The sequence below is a fragment of the Python bivittatus genome, unplaced genomic scaffold, assembly GCF_059951505.1.
Source record: "Python bivittatus isolate LINGU-HERP-01145 unplaced genomic scaffold, Pbiv_v1 ctg000240_np1212, whole genome shotgun sequence".
NCBI classification, from domain to species: Eukaryota; Metazoa; Chordata; class Lepidosauria; order Squamata; family Pythonidae; genus Python; species Python bivittatus.
Window position 1 is genome coordinate 1,875,667 of NW_028277051.1, and position 25,133 is coordinate 1,900,799.

A 25,133-nucleotide genomic window follows, 5' to 3' on the forward strand; every position below is an offset into this window, starting at 1 on the left:
GGGAAACCAGGTTTGTACCAATTAGAAATATGCATAAAAATCAATCACTGGCAGCCCCCCTTTTCGGAGGCAAGGACAGCACATGCAAAACACAGGAGGAAACACAGTTTTAACCATCTCAAGGCTTTTCTGCAAAAAATATACTTAACAGGCTATTCCACCAGCCTCATTTGTTGGGATGAGGGTTTTACAATAGTTACAACAATTGCTCATAAGAATTAAAAACACGCCTTTCTCAAACAAATGACCAAACATGTACACAAACTCAGGACACGAAAATATTTCAGACTGCTCAAGAGTCAAGCGGATATTTGGCCATGGTGGCCAAAAAAAAAAAAAAAAATCACAAGGAGTCCGGTAGCACCTTTTCCAACCAGCAAATTTTATTCAAAGGCAGAAGCTTTTTAAGAAGCTTTAATCAACTCAGTCTAGCCACTCTATGCATCTAATGAAGCGAGTGCTGCAGCTTCTGAAAGCTGATGCCTTTGAATAAAAATTGTTAGCTGGAAAAGGGGCTACCAGACTCCTGATTTTTGCTCAGCCATCAGGAACCCTTGTTCTGAAAGGACAATCAGGTGAACAACGTACAATAACAAAATATAATTAAATCCTACTTCAGTCTAGGCCAGTGTTTCTCAACCTTGGCAACTTTAAGATGCGTGGACTTCAACTCCCAGAATTCCCCAGCCAGCCATGCTGGCTGGGGAATTCTGGGAGTTGAAGTCCACACATCTTAAAGTTGCCAAGGTTGAGAAACACTGGTCTAGCCACTTCATTGCATCTGATGAAGTGACTTGCAGCTTACAAAAGCTGACGCCTTTTAATAAAATGTGTAAATCAGAAAAGGGACTACCATAGATTAATGCAGCTGTCATCTTACATTGTTCAAGGTGGATAACTTGCTGGAAAAGCACGTACAGGCCAACCTTCCCACACCATCTAGTGCAAATGAATTGTGCATTCTAAGCAGCAACAAGATATATGGACTGTGTGCCCACAACACACTAAGCTAAAGTTTTTAAAAAACCACAACTGTTATGTCTTATAATATGCACTCCCCAAACAAAAAAAAATAACATAGTCTAATTCTGGCCTGAGACAACTGGATTTTTATAACACAGTGAACTTCCCAACTCCGTTTTAGCCCACTGAGCGATCCACAGAATCAACAGAAATGGTGACGGGCTTCTACCCAGACAGGATCCCAAGAGACAGAAGGCCCATCATCCACAGCATAAAGTAGGGGAGGTTAGGGAAGGGCCCTTCCAGAAAGGCAGAGGTGAGTTTAGAAGGAGACCCCTGGTTCCCGGTTGTGGCAAGCCTTCAACCCGAAACCTTGAATTGCAGTTAGAAAGCAGAGACGCTACCCAGATGCCCACTAAGCCCGGGCCATTTGGAAGGGCAAGGCAGAGCCCGGTAACACCCGTTGCAGGCGCTGCTGATGGGGAGAAGTAAACCTACGTGAGACAGGCCTGGGGATTAGAACAGGCTCGGTCCACTGTGGACGCAGCCGGGCAGCCTTCAGATTTTACAGGAAAGGTCCTACGGTCAGAGAATTACAGTTTTGTCCAGTACCTTTGCAGCCAAGCCTTCAGCAGCAATGCACACCTAAGGAAGAAAGACTTAGGGGGAATTTCATTAAGTAGATTTAATGCCAGGAAAAAAGGGGTTAGGATGCAGAGTCTCAGAACCGAAGCAGCAAAACTCCAGCCCTTGTTTATGAGTGAATTATGTTGGAACGTCTTTCTCCCACATTAACTGAAGGACTAACAGCTGTTTTACTAGATAAGACTGAAACAGTCATCCACTTTTTCTTTGTCTTATTTTGAAATGCTCCTTTTTATTTTCCCAGCCTGTAAGAGCCTTCGTACAGCCAGGATGAGGAAAGTCAAGTTGGATCCTGCTCCCCAGGCCACTCCCCCACTCGGCAAATTAGAAAACAAAATAAAACACGAGGCTTCAAAAGACCCTTTCAGGGGAAGCTGCCATACCCCAAGCAAACGGTTGGACGATCTTGTGTACAAGTCCTCCTTTTGCTGCCTGCGTGTGACAAGCACCTGCCAGCACCGGTGACGTTGACATGACAGCAGCCCGTGACAAAGGCTGCACCACTTCCGGGAAAAAATCCAAACAACCCAAAAATTCACCCTAGGAGGCTGGCTTGCTGGTTTGCCAGATTTACATCCAGCCTTGCCTCCAGCAGCTGAAATAAAGATTTTAAAAGGAAGAAGGAAGGATGGGAAACAGAGGAAGAGGAAGAGAGACAAGGGGAGGGGAGGGGAGAAAAAGAAGAAGGGAAATGGGGGAAGGAAGGAAGGAGGGAGGGAGGGAGGACCCGAGTCCCAGCTGTTTTTTTCTTTGCTTCAGGGGTTTCCATGGCCTCCAATTGTATTTTATCCTCCAAAAACCAAGTATGAAGGACCTTCACCTTCCACAGAACAACTGACTGGGTAGACAAAATTGGATGATCTGCACGTAACACTCCCCCTGCAATCAATAATACAGGAAGGACATAAACGGATGACATCAGTATTTACAACGGAGCAGCTGAAGTGGAATTAAGTGTGCTTGATAATCAAATCACGCCTTCCGGGGAAGACTCCAAAAGCCATTAAAGGGTGTTTAATAAAGTGCTTATGGGAATGGCATGATCTTGAGCGATGCCAGGAAAGCACCGCTCCAGAAATCTTAAAAGATGTTTCTGGGGTTGTAGAGGCCGCCCAGTGGAGCGCAGCAGAGCCCAAGGTGTGAGCCCAGAAGATGCCAGATCAAATCTCAGCAAGTTGCCTTAAACAAGTCATTCGGATGCCCCTCCTGTTCGTAGCAGATTGGCACCGGACCGGCAGCCTAACTTAGGACTCCATGTACGCAACGTGTGTGGAACATTAGAAATCTGTACACTATTGCTTGGAGACAACACTTTGCCCACAGACTGCAAGAGGCATGGGAATGGAAGTGAGAAGTAGCATAGGACCGAGAGTAGAAAGCTAAGGTAAGGACCATTCATTGTTTATCAGGTTAGCTCACCTAATAGGGTGGTTGTAAGGAATGGGCGGGGTTGCTACGTACATTGCTTTCAGCTCCTTAGAGGAAAGGAGGAACATGCAGGTCATCAGTATACTTTCAAAAAGATATTGCAGATAGTTAAAAAGGAGGAAGGGTTAACTTGCTTTAATGAGATGATGGTAAAGCAGCTGCCTTGCCTGAAGATGCATCCTGAGTTAAAAGCATTTGGTTGTGGGGGGAGGTTTTCTCCTCCAGACCTTTAGAAAACCGCTGGTGCTGCAGGGACGGAGCCCAAGAGATTCAGAGATTGTTTTAAGAGGGTGAAAAAGGACTTGCTTTGTGGCTGTTCCCTTTGCAAGACAAGTAGCGGAGACCAGGTGCCTGCTCACCTGTTTATGGAGGTCCAACACATGACAGAGACTTAGCAAACTGCAAGGGCTGGCTGTTCCAAGCGGCTGAGATGACTTTGGATCTGCAGTTCAGGGCATCTCCCACAACCCTTATCACGTTTGTTTCCTGCCTCATTTTGCCCGTCAGAAGCCTTGAAAGCTTCCAAGCCAGCTGTTGGCCCTGGCAGCAGGGAAGTCCAACCCATCTGAGGACACCGGGTTAGGGAAGGCTGCTTTACGCAACAGAGCCCAGCTAGGAGTTTTAAAGTACTGTACAAAAAAAACCAAAAAACCCACGAATGGCCCAGCCTTCTAGATCACCTCAAACTGACCCATATAGCCCAAATAAAACATAACCGTAAGCAGAAATCGAGCAGCAGTGACTTAATAGCCTCCAGACATCCCTTTTCACCGGCATATTGCTTTGTGACAGTTATGAAACCAGATATCAAGGGTGGGTCATCTAGTCAGTTAGAAAAGATTGGCAATGATACGGCAGGGCCGGTCACAGCCCCCTGTCCCTCCCGACCGAGGGCCTGGAAAACCCTCAGCTCCGTCCAGTGTTTGTTTGCTCTAAGGAGAGCAGATGTTACAACTCGGTGGGACCGATTTGGCTCAAGGGCCAATCTCTGGGCTGGGCCTGTTCAAAATAAAAGACATGCAGGATCCAAAACCCGAGTACGTAAACACACATTTTGCAGAAACCAAAACCATGTGTTCTCAGAATGTGTTCTGGCGGGAATGGACAGGAAAAAACTTCCAAGTAGCCACATCTCAACTCCAGTTTTTCACCAAGATAAATAGTTACCTTGAATTGAACTAAAGCTAGAACCTGAGGGAAGTTTGCTGAAAAATAGTTCCCGTTCAACTCAACAAGATTCTATTGAGTACATGCTGCAAAAATGAATGGATAGCTAGCTATTCTCTGTTCCGTTTATGGGGCTTATTCTTGCTGGCACATTAACAAAAACAAAACCCAAAAACCAACAGCTTTTACATTACAAAACACTGCAAAATAGTGACATGGCCATCCGACAGCAAGACATATTCTCGTAGACTAAACTTGCAAATAACATTATGGAGGGGAAAAAAATTAGCAATAAATACATCCATAGCATCTAAACATGAAAGCTTAATGCAATATATTGTAGTGAACTATATTTAGAATGTTAAAAGATCCTATTTCAGCAGGACAGGGGCCTACAGTGATTACCGGCACTTATCAGTTTGTTTTTGTTACTGTCTCGTTACCGATTTGTTTTAGTTATTTGCTCATGCACACAGCACAATCAGCCACACTGAGATGGTGTATCAACGCCGTTAAATCAATATTTACCAGTTTCCCCCTTATTTGTTAATCGTCTTGCGTTCCTGTTGCTTTTATTATTTCATTTAGATTGCATGGCATTGTCCCCCGATACATCTACTCAGAAACAAGTAAATGCTTGTTGGATCACACCCTAATGATATTTTATTAAACAAGACTTGGTCCCTTTTTTAAAGTTCTCATAAAAACGGTAAAGGGTCCCTCTAGCCAAGTGCAACTCCTGGTGACACCCGGGTGGTCTCAGCGGTTTGTCACTGATTTCTTCTGGAACGTTATTTCGAGCTCCCAGCCCAACCTACACTCCTGGTGGTGCCCCATCCAAGAGGTAAGGCCCGATGCGGCTTCGCAGCCAGCCCTAGAAAAGGCCAGCCAGGGGCTCACTGACATTGCTCGCTGCCCTCCAACTGGGCAGAATCTCCTTTTTTGAAAGGGGGGGAGGGAGGGGAACAAGGCATTTCCTATTCAGTTTCAGCTTTGCACGTCATTCAGAAGAGACGTTGCTTCTCTCCAAGCAGACGCTTGCGAACGTCTTCCAAAAATCAAATGCAAAAGCCTCTTTCTCCGCGTAAAAACAAATCCAAACTCCCTGATGTTTAAAGAAATGCTCCCAACTTTGCCTAATGGGGCTCTTCAGCAGAAAGGCAAGCAGGGAACCGGGGGTGAGTAATGGGGTGTGGGGCAAGCATACAGGCACCAACACAAAAATGCCAAGGTGCGGAGGATACACCTTTGGGGTGTACAGCCTGTGGGCCAGGCGGTGGAGAGAATGTGCATCTGGCTGAAGGGCACGAACGCCTTCTGGCTGCAAAGGATCACCCAGAGGCGCCCCCTCCCAGCTGCAGCCTCCATTTTGGAAGCGGGGGAAGGAAAGAGGGACGGAGAGGCGAATGAATGAATGAAAGAATGAAAGAATGAAAGAATGAAAGAATGAATGAATGAATGAATGGGTTGCAGCTGTCAAGGCAGGCGGGCAGAAGACGGGAGGGGGAGGACGGTGGCGGGAGGAGGACAAAATACCGAAAAACACAGAAGCGGCGCCGGGGCGAGGAGGGGGCGTCGAGCGCGCCGCACATGCGCAGAAGCCACCTCCGCGGCGGCGGCGGCGGCAACGGCGCGATCTCCCTCACGCCGAGCAACTCACCGAAGCGCAGGGGCTGGAGGTAGCGCTGGGGGTAGGCGAGCGCTGCACCGTCACCAGAGCCATCGGGGCGCGGCGGGGCCTCCCCGGCCGGCCTGCCAAGAGCCTTTATTCCATGGCGGCGGGCGGAGAAGCGAGAGGAAGGGCGGCTGAGGCGGCCCGAGCGGGCGAGCGAGGGGAAGAAGGCGCGGCGATGGCGGCGGCGGCGGCCGCAGCTCCTCCCCCGCCAACGCTCTCTCGCCGACTGAGGCGCGGCGGGGTTGGGCCGGCCGGGCACAATGAGGCGCCAGCGCGCATGCGCCACCTGTCAAGCCGCCGAACCTTCTTCGCCCCGCCCCTTCGCCGCTGCCCCGCCCTCCGCGGTGCGGTTAACTCTTGCGCGCCCGCTCCGGAGGAGAGGAGTCGCCCTTCCTTCCCCGCTGCTGAGCGCGGGGCGGGGGGCGGCCCCGGGAAACTCTTCCGCTGTGGGTGGGGGTCTGTTGCAGCAGCCCCTGCAACAGCAGAGACAGCTCGCGTGCCTGCAAGGTGGGCTGGGAATTCTGGGAGTCGCAGTCCCTACCCACGTGCACTGACTCAGGGTTGCTTTTTCACAACCGGCCGAGCCACGGATCGCTGCGCGGGGCTTGCAGAGTCACTGAGGGTTGCCCGGGCGCCCCCCAGCCAGCTGAGGTTGCAGAAGCCTTGATTGCCAGCCCAGAAGAGACTTGGCCCCTAAAGCAGGGTTTCCCAAGCTCAGCCACTTTAAGACGTGTGGACTTCAACTCCCAGAATTCCCCAGCCAGCCATGCTGGCTGGGGAATTCTGGGAGTTGGAGTCCACACGTCTTAAAGTGGCTGAGCTTGGGAAACCCTGTCCTAATGGGTGGGGTGCTTGCTAGGACCAGAAGGGGGGAAGGATCCCATCCATCTGCTGCCGCCTTGTGCTTCCTGGAGGAAAGATGGGATAGCGATATAATAAGAATAGGGAGGAATCAAAAGGACAAAGCTAGTGAACATCAGAATGTCTGTTGGGCGAGTTGGATTGTTGGATAATGGCTGCATCTGCACGTTTGAAGCCGAAACAAGTCGTACAATGCGGCGTGACATCATGGCCTGGTTCACGCAATAGGCTAAGGCTAAGACGTAAGGTTTCTTTTGACTTAGCCACGGTGGCTTGTCAATGATGAGTTACACCTTGTGTTGTGCAAACGTAGCCAGGGTAACAGAGGTCTGGGGTTCCTCTTCCTCCTGCCTTTCTACTGCAGCTGCTGCACCAAGTGCTCTCATTGCCGTCTGTCTCTTAAATTCGGGCCCTTTTTATCCCACCCTCCGTCCTCCATTACACTCCACTTCCTCCTCTTTTCCCATTACAGTCCCGAGGAGGCAAGTTAAAGTGATTGCTTGATTATGTGCCATCCTGACTGCTAGGGACCACCTAGACAGATTTCCTCCATGACAATCTGTCCCTAACCTGGTCCTTCAGGACTTCCAACAGTGCCCCCATCGCCACTGTAACCGAGTCCCTCCACCTTGCTGCTGGTCCTCCTCCTCTTCTCTTTCCTTCCACCCTTCCCGGCATTATGGACTTCTCAAGGGAGCCGGTCTTCCCACTGATTGACTGATTATGTTCTATCAAGCTTTGACTCTTGGCGACCACAGAGTCAGACCTTCTCCAGGATGAGGTGTGTCCAGCCTGGTCTTCCAACCGTGCCCCCATTGCTGCTGTAACTGAGTCCATCCCTCTTGCTGCTGGTCCTCCTCCTCCTCCTCTTCCTCCTCCTCCTCATCGTTCCTCCCACCTTTCCCAGCATCAGAGCCTTTTCCAGAGAGCTGGGTCTTCGCATAATGCACCCAAAGTAGGATACATCCTGTCTAACTGGAGATCACCCAACTGCCCGCAGCCTAATCACATTTCAGCTTCAGGCCAAGCAAAGCCACCCTGTGGAGAGCAGAAGGGCTGTGCAATATGGCATGTCCACGTTCAGCAGAGAAGCTTCCTTCCAGCATCTCCTTCCAGGCCTCAATTCCAGCTGCTCTATCTGTGCCCATCAGCTGTTGATGCTCTGCCTTTCTCACCTGGTGAACAGCGGCACAGTCCTGCTGGAGAGAGAACAGCAATTCAGTGTAACTCCACCTAGAAACCTTATCCTGTGATCTGAAGGCTCCAGAGCCTTTGCAGTTCTCCTCTTGGCAGAAGAGAAAACTCTGAGACCACTTTCCCTGGAGCACTGGTTGGAGAAACCCTCTGGGATGAAATATTGCCTCCAGTGCCCCATCCATTCACTCTTTTGGAGTCCAAATTGTAAATAATCCCTTGAGTCAAGCTCCATGCCGGTGGCTTCAGGGGCCAGCCTGCATAGTTTCCTGGCAACAGTGTAGAAAAGAGTTGCCAGCACCCTTTTTCAGTTTTTATTTTTAATTCCTGGTCTTTTCCGCTGCTCTGGGACCTCCTGGTGGCCTCCCATCCGAGTCCAAATCAAGTCCAACTCTGCTTAGCATTTCTGAGACTCTCTAAGATTGACTAGGGCATAGCAAATAGAAACAAGGGCTGGACTCTGCTTTTGTCTGAATAACTGCAGGCTGAGAGAGAGCAATTCAGTAAGGAATGCTCTTCCTGGCGTGGAAGTGAAGTCACGGAAAAGGGTGTGACCTCTCATAAATTCTCCAGCTGAAGCGCTGACTTTAGGGCATAGGAGTGAGGCTGATGAAAGAGGCAGCAACGTTTTCTGGGAGGGGATCTAAGAACTAACAATTAGAATCGTGGCCACTTTTCCTCTGTGGGTCTTTCACCTGCCATAGCGAACCCCCCACACGCCAGCCACAGAGGCAGGTTTAGCTGATGGGTCTTTCTGGAGCTCCCACAACTCAGGGAGTTTCCCCCTGTGGTTTGCTTCCCGGATTCTGCGGCTCTGACAGCCCCAAGATACGGAGGCTCTGCAACCCTGTGCGCCTGGCTTTGCGAGGCTCAGGTGTCCCTTGGCCTCCAAGCAGAGAGAGGCAGGAGTTGCCCGCTGAGCCTGGAGCTGCTCTCAGCAAGAGGAAACCTGGAAGGTTAAGAAGCAAATGGAGAAACCGGGATTCTGCTTGCAGGAACTGCTTCTGAGACAAGGGAGCAAAGACGCTGGGAACGGTGGTTCTCTTTTCCCTTGGGGCCCTCGTAATACTTTGGAGATCTATTTGTCCATCTTAAAGTACATTCACAACATTTAACTAAAGGGCCGACAGTGATGCCACCATAGTGAACACAGATGCATCCCTTAAGCCAGTGTTTCTCAGCCTTGGGCCCTTGAAGATGTGTGGACTGCAACTCCCAGAATTCCCCAGTCCACACATCTTCAAGGGGCCAAGGTTGAGAAACACTGGCTTAAGGGATTCAGTGCTAAAGAAACTAAAAGGTCTTAGCCCAAGGTCTCTGTAGGAGCCAGACTGGCATCCGGAAAATCTCCGGGGAGGTTCCCACACTAGGAAGACCCTCTCCCCAGTCAGGTGGGACAGACCCTGGCCAAGGAGGGCCTCCAGGGCTGGCCTCTACCTCGGGTTTCCTGCCAAAAGCCCAGAGCCTCCCCTTCGCAGCCAGAACCGGCAGATTTTCCAAGCAGCGCCTCTTCCGTAACACTCCCTGGATCTAAAGGGAACCAATTATGATGCTCCTTTTCTCCATCCCGGGAAAAATATCCTCCCAGGGGGCACAAAGAGAAGTCTTGACTCACAGAGAGTACCGCTTGGCATTTTCTCATAATCTGACAACCGGGTCACGTTTTCACGGGGCTCCTACCGAAATTAAAAGCGAAAGTTTTTCCTTTTTTTTTTTTTTTTTTGGTGTGTGTGCCAATTTTGTACTATTTCTGGGTGGATTAAGGGAAGAATCCATGCAATTCTGCCCCCTGTTGACAAAGGATGTCACGAATTGTAGAGACTAGAAGGGAGCGGTGTTGGTTACCCCTGTGCCTGTCCATCGCCAACCCAATTCAGTTCAATTCCACCAGCAATTCACCAGCATGGCACGGGGCCAGGTTATCTGCCCCTCCCAGAGGGTATCTGCCTGTTCCACCAGGTCAGATAGGTGGGCATGCTCTAGGTCCCTTTCCTTAAGGACTGTCATCTAGTGGGACCTAGGAAATATGCTTTCCCCATAGCTGCCCCCACCCTGTGGAATACCCTCCCCCCCAAGATCAGGCAGGCCCCCACCCTCCTAGCCTTCCAGAAGGCCTTAAAATTTGGCTCTTCCCACAAGCATTGGGATCAGGTGAAGCTGGAGCCCAGGGTTTCTGCTTGTTATTGGGGAGCGTTGCTTGAAGGTACGGGGTACAATTTCTTTCTTTTGGGCTTTCTGGGGAAACATGAGTTTTTTATTGTTTTTTCCATGCTTTTATTGTTGTTGCTGTGAGCTGCCCAGAGGTATATATATCAAGTCATATGATATATAAGATGGGTGGCCATATATGTTTTCTTAAATAGAGCCAATAGGTAAATATTAAGCCCCAACATTGTTGGCTGAACCCCACTGGCTCTAGTCCTCACCACAACTCCTGACCCAAGGAGTGAAGGAGCAAAAAATAAAAGGCTGCTGACAATGTTGGGGTTCTTGGTCAGAAAGGGCTCACTGTTTTTAAAGCCAAGTTGAACTAGATGGGCAGGTTTCCACCCAGAATGGGAAGCATTTGGTCTGCAGCCCTCCTCTCAAACATCCCTCTGGCTTAACTTTGGTGTGTTGGCACAGGAGCGGTGAAAGAGTTGGTCACTGCTGTATTCTACTAAGTTGGACTTGTAGAGCATTCTTACAACCAACCTCCATGCAATGCCTGGACCCCAGTTATGATTAAGGCAGTGGTAACTTCGTTGTGGACCCGACGCCGACTTTTCCCCCTTTGCAACAGCCCTCCCTCTCCGGGTGCTTGACCACAAGCAAATCCTTGCCAGTTACAGTATTTACAGTAAATGTCTTGGCTTTTCATCTTGGGATTCCAATGATATTTGAGAACGTTCTGTATTTCTTGAAAAACAAAAATACTCAGAAAGCCATTAAAGTATAGAGAGGAACAGCCAAAAACAGCACAAGAAGTTGAAGGGTGCCCAGATTTTGAAAAAGCACGTAGAGGAAAAGTAAACAGGGCAGGAGGAAACGATGTCAGTGAATAACACCCATCGTCCCAGATCAAGGCATCTGGGAATCATACTTCTATTTGGGATTTAGGGTCCCCTAAAGAGAGGAATGGGGGGACGCGGTGGCGCAGCGGCTTAATGACGCTGAAAGTTGCCAGCCAGAAATGGTCAACGCTTCAGCGGTTCGAGTCCAGCCTTCGCGTTAAACAGGGTGAGCTCGTTTCCTCCCCAGTTCCTGTCAACCCAACAGTTCGAAAACTTACGTGAGTAGATAAATGGGGACTCTCACTCCGGTGGGAGGAAAAATGCTGGCGGTGCCTTGCAAAAAGGAGTTGGGAGCAGTTGCCGGTAAGCGCGAAAAACTGCGCACGCCCGAAAAGGGTGCGAAGCAACGGAAACCCCGCCTCCTGCACTCGCCAGCTGGGCTCTGCCCTAGGAAGGAGGCTCTGGCAAACCACTTCCGAAAAACAGTTGCCTTGAAAACTGCAAGGACTTGTCCGAGCAGTCACTGCAGGGTCAGCAATGACTGAGCGCAGACAAAAAAAAAAAAGAGAGGAATGGGGGTATATTCCCAACAAGATCCAAGGTGCCACCAGGGTGGTGTAATGGGTAAGGTTTTGGACAGGAACTGGAAGACCCACATTATGTCCCCGCTCAATCATGGTGCCCCCTGGGTGACTTTGAACAGTCAACCCTGAGGCCAACCTACTTCACAGGGTTGAGGTTGGGGGACAGAATTGGGAGAAAACCTTAGTAAGTCCCCTTGAACTTTCAGATAAAGGATGGGAGCTTAGCACAATAAATGAGAATAATCCTGGAGAAATTTGTTTTATGAGGGTGCTGCAGGCCCCTATTAAAATCCCTCCTTTACAACTTACTGGTTTATTTCAATTGAGGGGCCATCTTTTCTACTGAAGAGGCGCTCTTGTTCACACACCCTTGGCAGGAATGACCTAATGCTAGAACAGTTAAGGACAGGGCTGAAATTGGTCAGCAATTTGGGGGGGGGGGAGAGAAAGAGAAGAGTTATGATAAAATATCTCAACCCCAGCCCTGATTTCTCCTAAGTTTTGTCACTTCATGGCCCAAATAAAATCATTATACATATTTTAAGCAGCAGCTAAAAGATCCAGAACAGAAGGTCAGGGGATTGGGTCCCCACTTCTTCCTGTCCGATCCCATCCCCAGTTAAAGCAAGATTAGAGGCCAAAGTAATTAGGGGCTCTCCAAAATAAAGATTTTCATCATCCTGGGGGCTGGGGGTTCTGCTGAGCCAGATCCATGCCTATATTCCGACGTCAGTCCTTAAGAAAAGCTATTTATCAATTTACCGACTTACTGGATATTATTTAAATCCCATATAAATATTTGTTGTTGTTGTTGTTCAGTCGTTAAGTCGTGTCCGACTCTTCGTGACCCCATGAACCACATTGCGCCAGGCCTTCCTGTCCTTCACTGCCTCCCTGAGTTTGCTCAGTTTCATGCTCATTGCTTCAGTGATGCTATCTAACCATCTCATCCTCTGCCGTCCTCTTCTCCTTTTGCCTTCCATCTTTCCCAGCATCAGGGTCTTTTCCAAAGACTCCTCTCTTCGCATTAGGTGACCAAAGTATCTGAGCTTGAGCTTCATTATCGATTCTTCCAATGAGCAATCAGGGTTGATTTCCTTTAAGATTGACTGGTTTGACCTCCTAGCCGTCCAGGGGACTCTCAAGAGTCTTCTCCAGCACCACAGTTCAAAGGCATCAATTCTTCGGCGCTCAGCCTTCTTTATGGTCCAGCTCTCACAGCCATACATTACTACTGGAAAAACCATAGCTTTGACTATGCGGATCTTTGTCGGCAAGGTGACGTCTCTGCTTTTTAATATGCTATCTAGGCTTGCCATGGCCTTCCTCCCAAGGAGCAAGCGTCTCTTAATTTCATGGCTGCAGTCTCCGTCTGCGGTGATCTTGGAGCCCAAATAATAAGGCAGAATGTATTGACAAGTACAAAGAAAACTGCCCCAGGACAGACAATATCGTAGTTAGTTGTTGCCATCAAGCTGAGTTCAACTGCTGATGTCTGTTCTGTATGGACAAATGTTCACTCTCTTCAGGAATAAACAGTAGACCTTCTGAGGATCTTCCAGTAATCTCTTTAATCTGGTCCATCCACTTTGTCTGCAGCCTTCCCATTCTCTTTTCCTCAGCCTGGTCAGAGTCATTTTTCTAGTCCGTCGATCACTTGCATCACACGCCCGAAGTATATCAGTTTCTGCTTGCTGATCATCACTTTAGCGGAGCAAGCAGCCTTTACAATATTTGCTCTAGGAGTGCTTGACTGGTCCACAGTATTCTCAGCAACTGCTTCCAGATCCGTAATCATCATCTTATGGTACCTGCCCAGAGCTGCAATTTGTGAATTGGGCAGCCATATAAATCAATTAAACAAATAAATGGATAGAAGCCCTCTGTCTCTTTCTCGGCAGCCATCTTCTCCAGTCAAATATGCCCACATATGATGAGAAAGGCTATTGTTTTAATTATTCTGATCTTTGCTATCATTATAGTATCGTTATCCTTCATGATGTTATCTAAAATTGTGATTCGCTTTCTCTGTAGCATTAAAGTCTTTACTTCTCTAGCACACCTTCCATCTTTATTCTGCACTTTCACAGCATGTTTATACCAAGTGTGTAGGCTGACATTTCCTTTATTAATAGATGATATTAATCGGGATTTTGACTTTCTCTTTTCATGATAAATTTTCTTCCTCTTTATTTTCAGCTAACAAAGTGATATCTTGTGCATATCCCACTTTGTGTTTCAACCTCCAATTTTTATTCCAACTATTATTTCTTTCAGTCTTGCCGTTCTTACAATATGTACATTATATAAGTTATACGGGCACAATATGCATGCTTGTTTACTCTGCTTTTCCAAACTCGGATTTTACAGAGCTTCTTGTTCATTGTAAAGGTTCCTCAGAAGAATGATCAAATCTTTTGGCACCACCCTTAGCTTTGCCACGTTCCACATTCTGGCATGATCTATGTAATCCGTGTGATCAAAGGCCTTGCTGGAATCAATGAAGCAAAGGTAATTTTTGAACCCTTCCTGTTCATTTGGCATTTCTCTCTCTCTCTCTCTGTATGTCTCTGTTCTTCTTTGTAAGACTAAACACAATTTGGCTTGAGTGTGGAACTCATGCAATAATGCACTGATTTGCACATTTTCTTATGTCTCCTTGGATGTGTATCCAAATCTTTTCCAGCCTGCAGATCATCTAATCTTGTTCCTTATTTGTTGACATAGAAAGGTTAGCAGTTTAATTGCCTAGTCTCCTGTTGCGTGAAAAAATTCAGTCATTTCAAAGGTGTTTGGTGCTTTCCTCTTTGACAGCTATACCTCAATTTCTGCTGAATCACGTCTTAAATTTAGTCTCTCTCTACAAATGTTTCTGTTATCCTGCTTGTAAAGGATTACAATATAGTCTTGCCATATTCCTCTGGCAAATTTCTTTTGGGATTACTCATGTGTATTCCTATCTTAGCTATAAAGCTTCTTGTGATTTGTCTGATCTTCTTTTCTTGTTGACATTCTTGATTGGGATATTATTCTTTGTCCTTTTTTGCTTGCTGTTAGTCTGCATCCAATCTCTCTCTCTCTCTCTTTTTGCACAAGGCTTTTATGCTCTGTCTTTTTCTGATTACAGGTATCATGTTCTGGGGTCTGTAAGCGAGTTGGATTTTTCCTTCTTTAAAATTTTGGAACAGTTTTTCTGCTTTAATTCTCTTTCATATTAAGATATATTCTTTACACTGGGCCTACCCCATCTGGGCTGCAAATATTTGAATAACCAGTAGAGGCAGCAAAGACAGAGTTTTCATCTCTTTGCTGCCATCTGGTTGTCATTCAGAGGTTTAAGAGCCAGGCAGACCCAGTCAGGTGTTCAAAGACTTAAAGAAGGTTCTCTCCTGCATTTGTGACAACCAGACTTCTGGTAGTATCAGGAAAATAAAACACAAGCTTCCCCAGAGACCTGCATGAGTCCCCAGAATGGCTAAAAGTGGTGGAAGGACCCCATGGTTTGGCATGCTAGCAGGACTGAGATGATTTTGGTCCAATTTGGCTTATTGGTTCTCAGTGGTATAGTCCTTAAAAAACAAGGTGTTCTATAGACTTCCATGTGGTTGACTCCTCTTTGTGGAACAGAGATCCCTCCTGCACCTCATCCCACCTGGCTAACAGTTGGAGAAGGGTATTGTTCCAAAACTTCTGTGTGTGTGTGTGCGCGCGTGCGCACACGTGTGTGTGTGTAGGGTAGCTACTAGATTGAACAGTGTATGCCTGAAAAGTGGCTCTTAGTCCAAAGCCTGCCTTTGATAAGAAAACTACCAACCACAGATGCCCCCAGAGAGCAGGCGGCATCATGGCACAAGTGATGCGAGGTATGCTAATGATGTCAGTTGCTGGCCCGCATTACGTAACTGGCACTGGTTTACAAGGGTTTGGTAGAAGCCATGATGATCATGACATCATCATGGCTTCTTCCAAACCCTTGTAAACCAACCCCCGACGGTGCCCTCCAAGCTCTGCTACCCCTCGCAAGACAAAGGATCAGCAAACCATTTCGCTCAGCAGGTTTTCATACTTGACTTACAGCCACAGCTATGGTTGCCATAGCTCTTTCTGCGGGCCTGGAGCAGGACTGGAAAATGGACGGGTTGCCCTTCCTCGAGAAAGAGGTGGACCCTTCCTGTGTCCAGGACTGTAGGGCCACTAGTGGCTGGGCTTTACTCTCACCCACCCCTCCCTTTCCTTTTGGATTCTCACAGAATTTCCCGTGATGAAATGACAGGGATGAGAACATTGGCACACTCACCCTTCCCAGCTGCCCAAGAGGACAGATGCCCCCCCCCCACTGTTGCTTGGCAACCTCAAACACGTACGCAGGAGTTAAATTCTGCAGAAGTGAGTGAGCGCACTGGATGTCCGCGTAAGATGGTTGGCAGCTAAAATTAGACAACCCCGTCTTAAATTCCCAGGCGTTTTCAGTTCAGATCTGCCCTGAAAGGTAAGCCTCCATAAATACATGAGATTTCTCAGCATGCTGTCCTGGCAAGACAACTTTTGGAGGAAGAAAAAGGTGATGGAGATTTTGCAAAAGGAGGGAAGTTGGGGTTGAGGATGCTGATGAGTTTTGCATCTCAGAGGGGTCAGTTGAATCTCAGGCAGCATCCCCAGTTAGGACCTCCCTCCCTTCCACCCCGTCTGAAACCTTAGACAACTATTGATGGTAGCTGTCCTCAACCTCCTGCCCTTCAGATGTGCTGGACTCTAAATCCCACCATCCACAGCCAGGATAACTCTGCTTGCTGTTGGAGGATGGAAGTTGTAATTCAACATTTCTGTGGACGTCAAGTTGAGAAAACCAGTAGTAGACACTATTGAACAAGATAAGCCAACGGTCTGAGTAGTCCAATTCAGCTTCTAATAGAAGCAGATACTTGTAGCTAGCACTGAAGATGTTACCTAGCCGGGTAAGGAAACATTTGCAAGAAAACAACCAAGCTCAGAGAACCCCAAGGACTCCACAGTTCAGCTTCTGTATGTATTAACTTCTGGAGTTCAAGCAATATCTAGATGAGGCAATGGTCATAGTGGCAGAATCATCTGCTTTCCATACAGAAGGTCCTGGGTTCCATCCTAGCATCTCTTGGGAAAAGCATCTGGTAGCAGAAGTAGGAAAGGTCCTTCTTTGCCTGGAAGACCCTAGAGGACGTCACTAATTAAGCAGAAGTATTATTCAGCCAGTGGGAAAATAATTCGACCAGTTCTAAGACAGTTTCCTCTTTTCCTTGCTAGGAAGTGGAGTGAGTAGGAGGAATTGTCTTGATTCATGCTTCATCAAGAGATTTAACAGGTCTACCTCAAACCCAGATTGCGAGGAAGGACCCTACCGTTAGATCTCAGAAGCATTGTCAATTGTATGTTCAGAAAACCTTGAAATGTTTGTTTAGGATATGTTGCTAGATATACACCCTATCTTTCCTCCAGGAGCTCAAGCTGGAGTGTAGAATATGTGCAGAATACTTATCCCTAGGATGACAGATGGGTTGGGGAGGAGGAGAGTGAATGCCCCAAAGGATTCCCAATGGTGGATGTGAACTTCAGCCTGAGCTGTCTGGTAGTAGTGGAACGCCTTAACAATTGCACCACACTGCCTCTAGAGACTGAAATTGACATTCTCACTTAAGAGTGCAAAAATGAAATTGATGGTTCTCAAGGCTCTTGGAGGGGAGAAGGAACCCATCTGTCAGAATCACATTACACTTGTCTTTTTTTTTCCTTATAGAGAGCAAAATATGGCTGCAGAGCCAGAAAAGAAAAATGATCTTGAAAGCAACCATGCCAGTGATCTACCCATGGAAGTGGAAAAGCAAAGTTCTAGGGTTATCCTTCACTCACTGACTCCAGCAATGGATGCTCAGTGGAAGGCCATTTTCCATGAGCGTGTACAGCCAAGAGCTTTGGATTTGCAGGGGATAAAAATGGAAAAGCTCAACAAGGAAACCATACGGCAGAAGAAGGTGGAACAGCAAGACCCTCCTGATAGCTTGTCCCAGGATTGGTTCAACACCGAGTCAATGACCCTGGAGACCAGGGCGTATCTTCTCGATAAACTTCTCCCTACCTTGGTCCCTGGAGTGGAGAAACTGTTACGGGTAGCAGAAAGGAAGAAAGTACTAGACTTGAAGGAGAGCGAACCCTGCCACTTTGACCCTGTGAATTTCCTGGGAGAATACCTGATGAGGCATAACCCTTCCTATGATCTGACCGCAAAGCCGAACCCCTATGTGCGAGGGTTGAAGGTGATCACGGATAAGCTGAAAACCCAAGTGCCTGACACAACTATGCATAAGTAAGTGGGTCCAGGTCATGGAAGCTGGTTCAGAGAGGAGCCTAGGGTTTGAAATCAGGGATGCCAGCTGAGTGGTGGGGCCAGGAGTAGAGTTTGGCCTGCAGAACTATGCCAAAAGGTTAAGAGAATGAGGTCAGAGCCAGTTAGCTGACCAGAAACTTCATTGCGGCAGAATACCCAGGGTGCTGACTCAGGCAGACCCAGGGAAGCTGCAGTAAAAAGGGGTGACCTTTCCTTACTCCCCAGCCCCCACCCCACATGACTGCTGCTCTTCAGATTTCTAGCCCACTATGGAGGCCCAAAGCAGCCTCCAGCTAGATGGAAGAGAGCTGTGTTAGTCTACCGAAAAATCAGGAGGTGTCTGTAGCATCTTTTCTAACAAACTTGATTCAAAGGCAGAAGCTTTCAGCTGGTACTGAGTATCTTTTGAGCCTCAGCTAGCCTGGCCAATGCTGGGAGTTGTAGTCTACTGCATCTCTCAGGAACCTGGCTTGTGAAGGTTGCCCTGAACAGCCAGATCTCAGACAGGCTGCAGGTCTGTTCACCTGCTTCTCTGTTTTCTTCCCGTCCTTTCCCACCTTGCCTTTTATTTATTTGTTCTTAGATTTATATCCTGCCTTTATTGTGAACAACCCAAGGTAGCATACATAATTTTTTTTCTCACAACACCCTCCCTGTGAGGTGGGTTGGACTGAGGGAGAAGGATGGCTCAAAGTCACCCAGCCAGCTTTCATATCTAAGGGGGAACTAGAACGTATGGTCTCTTTGTTTCTAGTCCAGCATTTTCATCACTGCATGAAATCAGCTCTCATGCAAACTGATCAGTAGCATTCTGGAACAAGCTGAGGTTCCATAAAATATTCTATGCCCTCTTCAGTTCTGATGCTTCCTTGGGTTTTCTCAGTGGCCCGGGTTTCAATGTCCACTGAGATAGTTCCTAAAAGGAATCCTAAGACAAGCCCTACTGGGTCAGAAGAAGGAGCCACCCAGTCCACAGGATCTGGTTCAGGGTCTTCAGAATTACCACGTGCCTACCATTTGAGTTCTCTTGACTATAAGAACCCTGATCTAACCCACGTTACTCTTATGCTCTCCAGACTTGCCCAGATGAAGAACCTGGTTGAAGAAAAACGCCAGCGAAGGGAGGATGTGGAGAACATAAAAAATCAAGTGGACCAATTGCGCAAGGAGGCCTTAGCTCTGCAGTTCCAAGAATGGACCCAGGATGCCTCTGGACAGATACCGCTGGCGCTGGTAACTGGGGCAAATGAACTGGGGCAGCTACAGCTGTCTGGCAAAGACCCTCCCCATATATCTTCTCCTTAGAAGTAACAGAAGGCTGGCACTGTCCTTTCTCCTCCCTTCACTTGGCAGAACTTTTTCTGAAGACATCTTGAGAGCTCTGGGTCAGCAAGTGGGATTTTGAGCCGAGCAAGATGGAAGGGCCAGCAGCAGCTCTGCTCTGGTTTCTTCTGGGGTGAGCTGAGGCCCAGTAAGACCCATCAGCTCCTTCCACAGTAACCAGCACTGGAAGCTTGAGCAGAAGCTGCTTTCTCTGGATCCGATTACTAGAGGAAGTATCTGAAGGGGGACTCAGCTGGATGGTCAGACATCTGCTTTGCAGGCCCAGGTCCCAAGTTCAGAACTCAGCAACTCCTGCCCCAAGTAGCCTGGTTCACAGAACTTACTAAGCCATAACGTAGTGTCTTTGGTTGGTTTTCCCTTGGCGTGTTGTGTGAGGCCAGCCGTTGTGATTTGTAAACACAGGATATTGTGTGAACTCAGTCAAGCATGACTTATTCAACAAACCATACTTTGTTGGTTCAGTTTGGGGATGGTAACAGGCTCAGACAGGAGGAAAGACCTTTCCTGTATTCAGGGGATTTTATTACAACAGACTCACAAAAACAACATGGTTAGAATAAAGGGGTTAACCCAGATTGGAGGTTCCAGCCTCTTTCAGATAAAGTGGGTAGGTTTTCCGTTATCTCTTTTGTTTGTCTCCGGTTCTGTTTCCCATTTTATGACTTCTGTCTTACATCCTCTGTCTTATACTTGGTTTGAGCTCTTTTAGCATTGTTGGGTTCTTGACATTCCTTGAGCTTGCTTCTCTTCCTGCAAAGGTTTCATTACCAGGCTAGGTGACATCAGTACACTGATGCTGTTGGTAATGAAACATCTGCAGAAAGAAGCTCAGAGACCACCAAGGACCCAACAATTTGATCCTGAGCTGCATACATTCTCTACCATGGATCTTATGCTACCCTCTATTTTAAATAATATCCTACTTTTGCTCTACTTTATCTCTCTCTTCTCTGCTATTTCTGACATTTATGCTACTTCTGCTCTACTCCTGTCCCCCCTCAGCTCACAGTCCTTACGGCACAGCTAGTATTGTGCTTGTAGACAGGACTGGTGCAGGGAGTTGCAGAGGACAGAGGGAATGACCTTGAAGGACAGGAGGAAGAGCCACTATCGAGTCAACCGTCAGATAAGAGGGGCTTGTGTCCGGACCAAGAAAATAACCTGAGAAAACATCTCAGACAAGCCCCTCCCTGGTTCACTTGAAGATAAAATTGGGGGGGGGGGAGGGAAGCACATTCAGACTTGCAAGATTCTGTGACTAGAGCGGTTACAATAAAGTAGTCCAGACCTACATGGCATTGGTTTCTTAGTCTGGTCTACCTGGTTGGGCTGGCAGGAGCATTGGAAGTCCCCTTTCTGCTGCTTTTTGGGCCGGGAGAAGACTTTGGCCTGGCGCTGGGTGCTCAGGCGCCTCTAGTACTTGCAGCCCTCCGGGTCTTTTTTCTGTAGCCACCACCCTGGGGTTTGGAGCTGGAGATGCCAGGATCTGGACATGGCTTGGCTTAGTGCTGGGATCTTCTTGGGCTTCTCACTCCTGCCCCTGATGTTCTTTCCCTGCTGCCGAGGTTCTCTGCTGTCTCCACCATTCCCTGACGCCATCTTGGGGCTTCAGCTTGTAACTCAACTGCTCTTTTTTCTTTTTCTGGTCTCCCTTCAATGTTTCTTCATCTCATCAGGCTAAATTCCACCCCCATCTCTAAAGTAATCAAGCCCCCTTTTAAAGGGCTGGCTTGCCAGTGCCTCAGGGTAGGACCCTTCAAATGTAAAAATGTGAGGAGGGGTACGTGGGCATTTTCAGTGCTGCACATCCTTTCTTCTGCTCATCTGTCTACTGTATATCCCGCTTTCCATGCAGGAGCTCAGGGCAGCATCAGTGGCACTCCCTCCTCCCGTTTCCCCCCAAACAGCAACCCTGTGAAGTCAGTTGGGCTGAGAGAGAGTCTCATGGTCACCCAGTGAATTTCCACGGAGGAGGATGGACTTAAAGCTGCACCTCCCTGGTCGTAGTCTAACACCCTCCCTGTAACACCACACTGGGTCTTTTACTGTTTACATGTATGTCTTACTTTTCCTTCAGGAGCTTAAGGTCGCATACATAGTGGTCTCTCCCCTGAACAGCCGTGTCTGAGGGGGACTTGGACCTTACTCCTTGCCCAGCCCCTTAATCACCATACCCCATACTGAACTATGGCCGAATGCCATGTGTTTATCCAATTTCTACGTGAAGCGAGCATTTCTTAACTAGAAGGGCCAATGGCGTGTGATAAAGTGATTGACTGTCTTACCCCTTGCAAGTGGCAATGCTGAGCGCGCAACCTGGGACCTTCAGCATGCAAAGCAGAGGCTCAGCCCCCAGTCTGCAGCCAGTTAAGGTGTCCCAACTCCAAAGGGTGGTGAGTCACAAGCCATGGGCACGAGAATCCAAAGTGCGTAAGGTGACCACGTTGTCCAAACGTCAGCTTCTGTTTGTCCTGGGAAAGTAGTAGGGGTACAGAGAAGGAGGAAGAAAGGAAGGAAGGAAGGAAGGAAGGAAGGAAGGAAGGAAGGAAGGAAGGAAGGAAGGAAGGAAGGAAGGAAGGAAGGAAGGAAGGAAGGAAGGAAGGAAAGGAAGGAAGGAAGGAAGGATCACTTCTAACAGTCAGCCAGCTTTTTTATTTTCAGAGAGTCCAAAAATGTTTTCTCCCTCAACAACTGACCTGTCAGATCAATATATGTAAACGTTTTGCTTGTTATTTGTACATGTATAAATCAAAACTGGTTAATTTGATTCTAGATGAACTGTTAGAATACACACACCAACACGTGTGCACGTGCACGTATGTGCACGCGTACACACACACACACACATATCTATATCTATATCTATATCTATATCTATATCTATATCTATATCTATATCTATATCTATATCTATATCTATATCTATATCTATATCTATATCTTACTCCAAGATGTCCTATAACCAGAAGGAAGGAATTCTGAAGCAGCTTGGAAGGTGGGAAGTCCTGGTATATCATAAATCAGTTCTAAGAAATGGAATAAATTAAGTTAGTTGTACTAACTTTGCTTTGTTTATTAATAAAGGGATGTAATTCAGGGTGCAGAATTTCTGCAAGTAACTTTTTGGTTCACCAATCCATGAAAGAGGTTTTAAGGATCTCTGCGGTCCCAAAAGTTGCATATTCTGAAGTTTGTCACACTGACAGAGCTCAGTGTATTCCCAAAGGGTTGTCCCTCTGCTCAGGATAATCTGAGACACGCTTCCTGTGCCCAGTGGAACTTGTCACCAGGTAAGGATGGGTAGGATTGTAGCGTTTATGCAACGTTCGCTGTGGCGATTTCTGCTCGACTATCTTCTTTCTGCTCTGTTATCGTTCACGGTGAGCTGCCCTGAGTTCATGCGTGGCAGGAATGCAAAGCAGAAATGTTATCAACAAATAAAATACAGTGAACATTGGGCAATGTTGCCATTGCATGCACAATTCTGTTAGATTCTAATTGTATCCGTCAACTGCCCTTCTTTGGCCCCCTCTGAGGCAAAGTCCTTTTAGCTCACCCAGATTTATCCCACTCTAATTCCTGTAAGAACTTGCCCGACCCACCATAAATTCCTGAGGACCTGATGCACCATCCAACTGAAGCCTTACCTACTGCTTGAAGTCAGAGGGTGGCAACGGCCTTGGACTGAATTGCCCCTGCACGGCCTCTCTCTGCACCATGTTGTTTTACATGGATTTGTTGCTCTTTACTGAGGATGTACACCACCCTGAGTTGTGTGCCAAGCAGGCAGCTATACAAAGCGAATAAGTAAACAAATAAATAAGCCAGGAGACCATACTGGGCACCCACTGGTCCCTGAGCATGGTGGGCCTCTGGGTATCCTGGCTTAGAACAGCTCCACATCAACAACGCGCACCATGAGAGGAGCTTGTGGGCCGGCCCTTGAGAAATGTTGTTTTCGTTTGCAGATCCAAAGCGCCCTGAAATCCTTCCTGGAGGTCATCAGCCCGATGCATCAGTCCAAGGGGACAGGTAAAAGTGCATCTGCCTGTCCCTAACCCTGACTCTAACCCCAACCCCAACCCCAACCCGTGGTCATGAGCTCTCATCCTAAGGACTCCACTGTAGGGACAAAAGCTGCTCCTCGCTGCTGCATTGTGAGCTTCCAGTGGGCATATGCCCACCCTCAGGCATGCCCAAAGTAGTATTGTGGGATCTAGTCACAGCGTTGCACCTGGAGGCAACCAGCCAGCTCAATCCCTTGTCCAAGGGCACTTTTTTCATCCCCAATTCTAATCACCCTACTGCCCCCCGCCGTGGGTCTTCCTTCCAGCCAGTCAGCAATACTATCCACCAATGGTGGGCCTCCAGTTGTGTTGGACCAGCTCCCATCAAGACTGGGAAGCTGATGCTGAGTTGACCCAGATGCCATGGCTCCTCATTGTGAAAATAGGAGATAAAAGAAGTCCCCATTGTTCAGCTTTAACCTGCCATGTTGTGAACCTGTCCATCAACAGTGACATCTAGTTCAATAGGCAGAAATGGAGCTCTCACGCCATGCTGTACCCAAGGCCCTTGCTGGCTGGGGAATTCTGGGAGTTGAAGTCCACACATCTTAAAGTTGCCAAGGTTGAGAAACCCTGCTCTAAACCCCCAGGATATGTTCTTCCTTTCCTACTCACCTTTGTCTTTTTTTCTGCCAGGGGACCATCCTTCCAATGCAGCCCTTTTTATTTTGTATTTTATTTCATTTCATTTCAGGCTGCAATTCTTACTTCCTTAGAATGCCCGTGGGGTCTGTTTCAGGCCTAGAGGCATTCTTAGGAAGAAGAGATTTGAGGAAGGTGCTTTGCATCTTCATTCTCTCTCTTCATTCAAAGAATGTGGAAGTATCATAAAGGAAGTTTTGTTTTTCAGCATACTTTAATTAATTAATTAATTCTTATCTATTTTAATTAATGCTTATTCTGTTTCTACTGTAAACCGCCCAGAGTCACCCGACAGTGAGATGGGCGGCAACAAATTTGAAATGCAAATAAATAAATAAAGTCAAGGAGGGCAGGGTACCTCGTGGGCCAAGCAAGGTCTCTCTCTGCATCCTCAGGCGGTCAATCATTTCTCTACCACTGGAGGTTATTCAGAGGCAGGTGTTATACTGGGGGGAGGTCTTTGGAAGAAGGACCCCCTCCCCATGGAAAGCCAGTTCCACCCGCTGCCTGGGAGAGGCGAGCAAAGGGAAGGAAGGGCAGCGAGATCGAGCAGGAGAGTCTGTTTCCAACAGATCCTCACCACAAAGGGGCCAAACCAAACGTTCCATTGGAGATGGGGCTGTCTGCAGGGTGTGGTCAAAAAAGTCAAGTTGGTGGCCCCAACAGTGTGCTCAGGGCTCTGCCATCTTGACTGTTTTGACCACACCCTGCGGACACCTCGGATAGGAGGACGTCAAACATTCCTTTGCTGCTTACATCTTTTGCACCTGCCCGGGGAGCGATTCACAAATGATGCCCGGCGTCCGCAGCCAAATAGCGCTGGTTCTCTTTGCTCTCAGCGTGCCCGGTGTGGTTCCCACTGTCCCCTCCTTCCCAGTGGGCCCAGCAGAACTTCCCTCCCTGCCAAGGCTTTCACTCCGCCTGTCAGGCACCAACGCTTTCTCCTCTCTGCAGACATCTACGCCAGGCCGTTGGAAGCCGTGGGAACGCTGGAAGTGAAGGTGAACCAAGAGGAATTCATGGAGGTGAGGAGGCCTGTCACTTTTTTCCCAGGAGGGATCGTGGGCTTGGGACCCTCCCCTCCATGAAGAATCAGGAGGAAGGGAGGACACAGCGGCTGAAAGTGCCTAACAATCCCTTTTATAGTTCCTTGCAGGAGCATCTATGGGGGGGGTGCTGTTTAAAGTCAAGATTTCAACCACAATCACACTC

At 47.9% G+C, this 25,133-nt stretch overlaps 2 protein-coding genes across 2 annotated transcripts in view; one reads left to right on the top strand and one right to left on the bottom strand.

Annotated features, from left to right (window-relative positions):
• Nucleotides 1-6,124, bottom strand: part of SSH2 (slingshot protein phosphatase 2) — a 114,480-nt gene extending 108,356 nt beyond the window's left edge. Inside the window, exon 1 of the mRNA XM_088138743.1 lies at nt 5,864-6,124. Within this exon, the coding sequence (XP_087994869.1) occupies nt 5,864-5,926 (63 nt within the window). The 5' untranslated portion in view covers nt 5,927-6,124. The remainder of the gene's footprint in view (nt 1-5,863) is intronic.
• The window catches only part of EFCAB5 (EF-hand calcium binding domain 5), a 52,670-nt gene continuing 33,166 nt past the window's right edge, over nt 5,630-25,133 (top strand). Inside the window, exons 1-5 of the mRNA XM_088138745.1 lie at nt 5,630-5,882; nt 17,281-17,847; nt 18,945-19,101; nt 23,181-23,244; nt 24,876-24,946. Coding sequence (XP_087994871.1) covers nt 5,662-5,882; nt 17,281-17,847; nt 18,945-19,101; nt 23,181-23,244; nt 24,876-24,946 — 1,080 coding nt within the window. The 5' untranslated portion in view covers nt 5,630-5,661. The remainder of the gene's footprint in view (nt 5,883-17,280; nt 17,848-18,944; nt 19,102-23,180; nt 23,245-24,875; nt 24,947-25,133) is intronic.